We start from the raw sequence: 3,054 nt of genomic DNA, 5'->3' as shown, positions 1-3,054 counted from the left end.
GAATTAACTTTGGATCATTCTTCATGGTGGTCAACTGTTCAGTATTCTACATTTATCGCAACGGTCAACGAATCTTCAATCAGGTAAATCTATTGGAGTAATATTCCACCTATTTAAAAAATTTAAAGACAAAATCACAAACCTTGTACTCACGATGAGTTTAGAAAGTATATTGTATGGGCCAAGCCATTTGAATCAACCGCGCTCACTCACGGCCATCTAGCATGCCACTGCCATCAGCCGCTCTAAGATCGCCTATTTCAATATGTAGATAGCACTGTTCTCCCTCTGGTTTCCCCCGCCTTTTTGCTCCCCAGTTCTCTTCCGACTTGTAACTGCTTGAGGAAGCTTGGTGCCCTGACGCTTCACGATTGTTTCTCTCTTTAAAGAAGTTAATAAATGTATTACCGCTTCGCTTGTTTGAATTTAAACTACTACCGCGACTAGTGAGGAAAAGTTATTGTTAGAGTACTCCGCTAAATATCTAGAGTTGGATCTTCTTTGTGTAATCTCTTCGCCGCAACATGGGCCATGTGTTCATCATCGCCAGTGCAAGTGAATCCTGATTATCTGACCGTGCTACCGCCTACCAGAACGAGGAGACCGCTCTTACAGTCCACTGTGAACCCGCCATACCCAAATGAGACGCCTTTAAAGGTAACAATTTTATTTTCTGAGCTACTAAGTAACGTGTTTAGAAGTCCACCTCATTGGCTCTAACATATATCAACGGAAAGTAGTATTAGTTATAACAATACCTATTTTCTTCAAGCTAATTGCTTTTTTCAGAATTATACCTTACGACAAGCCAACGACAAGCCAAAATGGTTCAAGCAGACTCTAGTAACAATGATGATACGCGCCAATGTCGACTCAGAAATGAAGCCTTATGGCATCTACACGCTCAACTATGTGTCATTCAAAGATGTAAGTAGTTTACAACATTTAATTATTCATAATTGTCAATAGCACTAGTGGTATTCACAACATCAACCTCTTATTCTTTCAATTATGAATAAATACCACATTATCTCATACCAAACAATAAAATTATTTAATTATTCATATAAATTAATATTTATCAAGTATAAATCGTGGAAAAGTATTAAGTGTCCAACCGATTTTATAAACTTGCGGTTCATTAGCCTATATCACAAATAGCCTACAAATATGTCTATCCATAATTATTAGTATAGAAATTATAGTACCTTCATTATGTTTTTATATAAACAACTATAGTGAGGTCCACGTTATAATGACAGTATTTGATAAACTTTGATGTAGCTATACTTGTCTATCGTTCGACAAAGCAGGTAGTACTATCCTTTTCTAGCTCCACAACGAAGCCAAATCTGTTTTTGACGATGTAGAAATATAATTAGTTAAGGCAGAGTATAGGCAACGCTGTTCTTCCATCTTTATCCACTGCCATTATAACGTGGACCTCACTATTAGTTTCAAGTATTCATGCGATTTTTAAGTGTCAAAATGGATAATTATTCTCAATTAAACAAATATTAGAATAAAGAGGATACTAGTAATTTCTGTAATAATTAAACAAGTCAAGTTAAAATAATATTAAAAAACTAAGTGCCGGTTTCACAACAGCCGGTTAAATTTTAACCGTGATTAATTCCATGACAACCAGTCAGAGAAGCCGTCTTTTCAAAAACGCCTTCTCTGATTTGTTCTCGTGAAGTTAATCACGGTTGAAATTTAACCGGCTGTTGTGCAACCGGGCCTAAATGTCTGTGCTTATACGTTTTCCAATAAAATAATTCCAATGGGAATCGTGAACACAGCCTCATCTAACTGATTGTCCTGCCTAGGAAGAATGGCAACGACGCATAGTCAAATAAATGGTCAGCCAGAATTAGAAGCTGTGAAAAAAAACGAGTGAAATTCCAAGATAGGTAATAAAAATGCACCGACTTTTGCATCATTGCATGTAGGCTACCTACTTATTATTCAATCTAGCCAGCCGACAGCTGATTCTACATCTGTTTTTACAGTGTTGCCAACTCATTGGCATTCAACTAGTCTACATTCGACTGTCTTGTTAAAGGTAGGCGCACACAGATCGTCATCGGACGGACGGCACGCATCGGATGATTAGATTTGATGCATTGTTTTCAATTGGAGTGTGCATACCTATCCGCATCCGTATAGGTATGCGCACTCCAATTGAAAATAATGCATCAAATCTAATCGTTTGATGCGTGCCGTCCGTCCGATGACGATCTGTGTGCGTCTACCTTACACTGCATCAAACGAAGCTGATGATATACTTGTCCACACAATACTAGTGGGCTACCAATTAAGCCAGTTACACACACTCATCGATTTTTGGACGTCGGCCTACGATTTTTCACCGTTCAATTCTATTAGATATAACAGATGATTTTTGTCAAGTTCTGCATAATCCAATAGAATTCATAAGGACGGCAAAATATAGTACAAACAAAATAGGTGTGTGTGTAACTGGCTCAACACTACATGAAAGCTGTATGATGACTATCCATAATAGCAATTTTAATACAATGGTGAATTTGGTTTCCATCTGACTCTTTGAATTTCCTGCAAACTGTTCCCTCTGTTATCAATTATTATTGCATGCGCATAAATCTTCAGGGTGGTTGATAGCACATTGAAATTTGGATTTTCGTCTAATAATATTACAATGCTGTTTGTTTCAGTTAATGAAAGCAACCTTTTCATTTGGAAACGTATTCTACAGTAAAAAACAGGCCAGTCAGACGTGAAGCATTGAGGATCATACAAATAAAAGTTTTTAGTATCATATTGTGGAAAGACGTTTTTCAAAATATTGATGTTTTCATCTCTATTACCAATCAATGAATAGACTGTTTTGATAAAAATCAATTCATCTATACTGTATATTTGAATGTGAAATTGGAAATAATCGAAGAAAATGTTTGTTCCTTTTATAATAAGGTATTATTGCTTGAAATAGGCTTATGAGTATTTTCATATTTAACAAATTACAATGTAGGCCTATACCTGCAAAAATAAACAATTTCGTAGAACAAGTAA

General features: G+C 36.2%; 1 protein-coding gene across 1 annotated transcript; it reads left to right on the top strand.

Moving 5' to 3' along the window:
• Positions 1-156: 156 nt before the first annotated feature.
• On the top strand, positions 157-2,975 carry LOC120349443. Its single transcript, XM_039419593.1, has 3 exons — positions 157-657; positions 790-927; positions 2,697-2,975. Exons 1-3 carry the CDS (start codon positions 532-534, stop codon positions 2,760-2,762), a joined length of 330 nt encoding a protein of 109 aa, XP_039275527.1. The 5' UTR covers positions 157-531; the 3' UTR covers positions 2,763-2,975.
• Positions 2,976-3,054: the final 79 nt, after the last annotated feature.

Source organism: Nilaparvata lugens, chromosome 1, assembly GCF_014356525.2.
Source record: "Nilaparvata lugens isolate BPH chromosome 1, ASM1435652v1, whole genome shotgun sequence".
Classification (NCBI taxonomy): Eukaryota; Metazoa; Arthropoda; class Insecta; order Hemiptera; family Delphacidae; genus Nilaparvata; species Nilaparvata lugens.
Note: the sequence above shows the minus strand (reverse complement) of the source record. Positions and strands in the feature narration are given on the sequence as shown.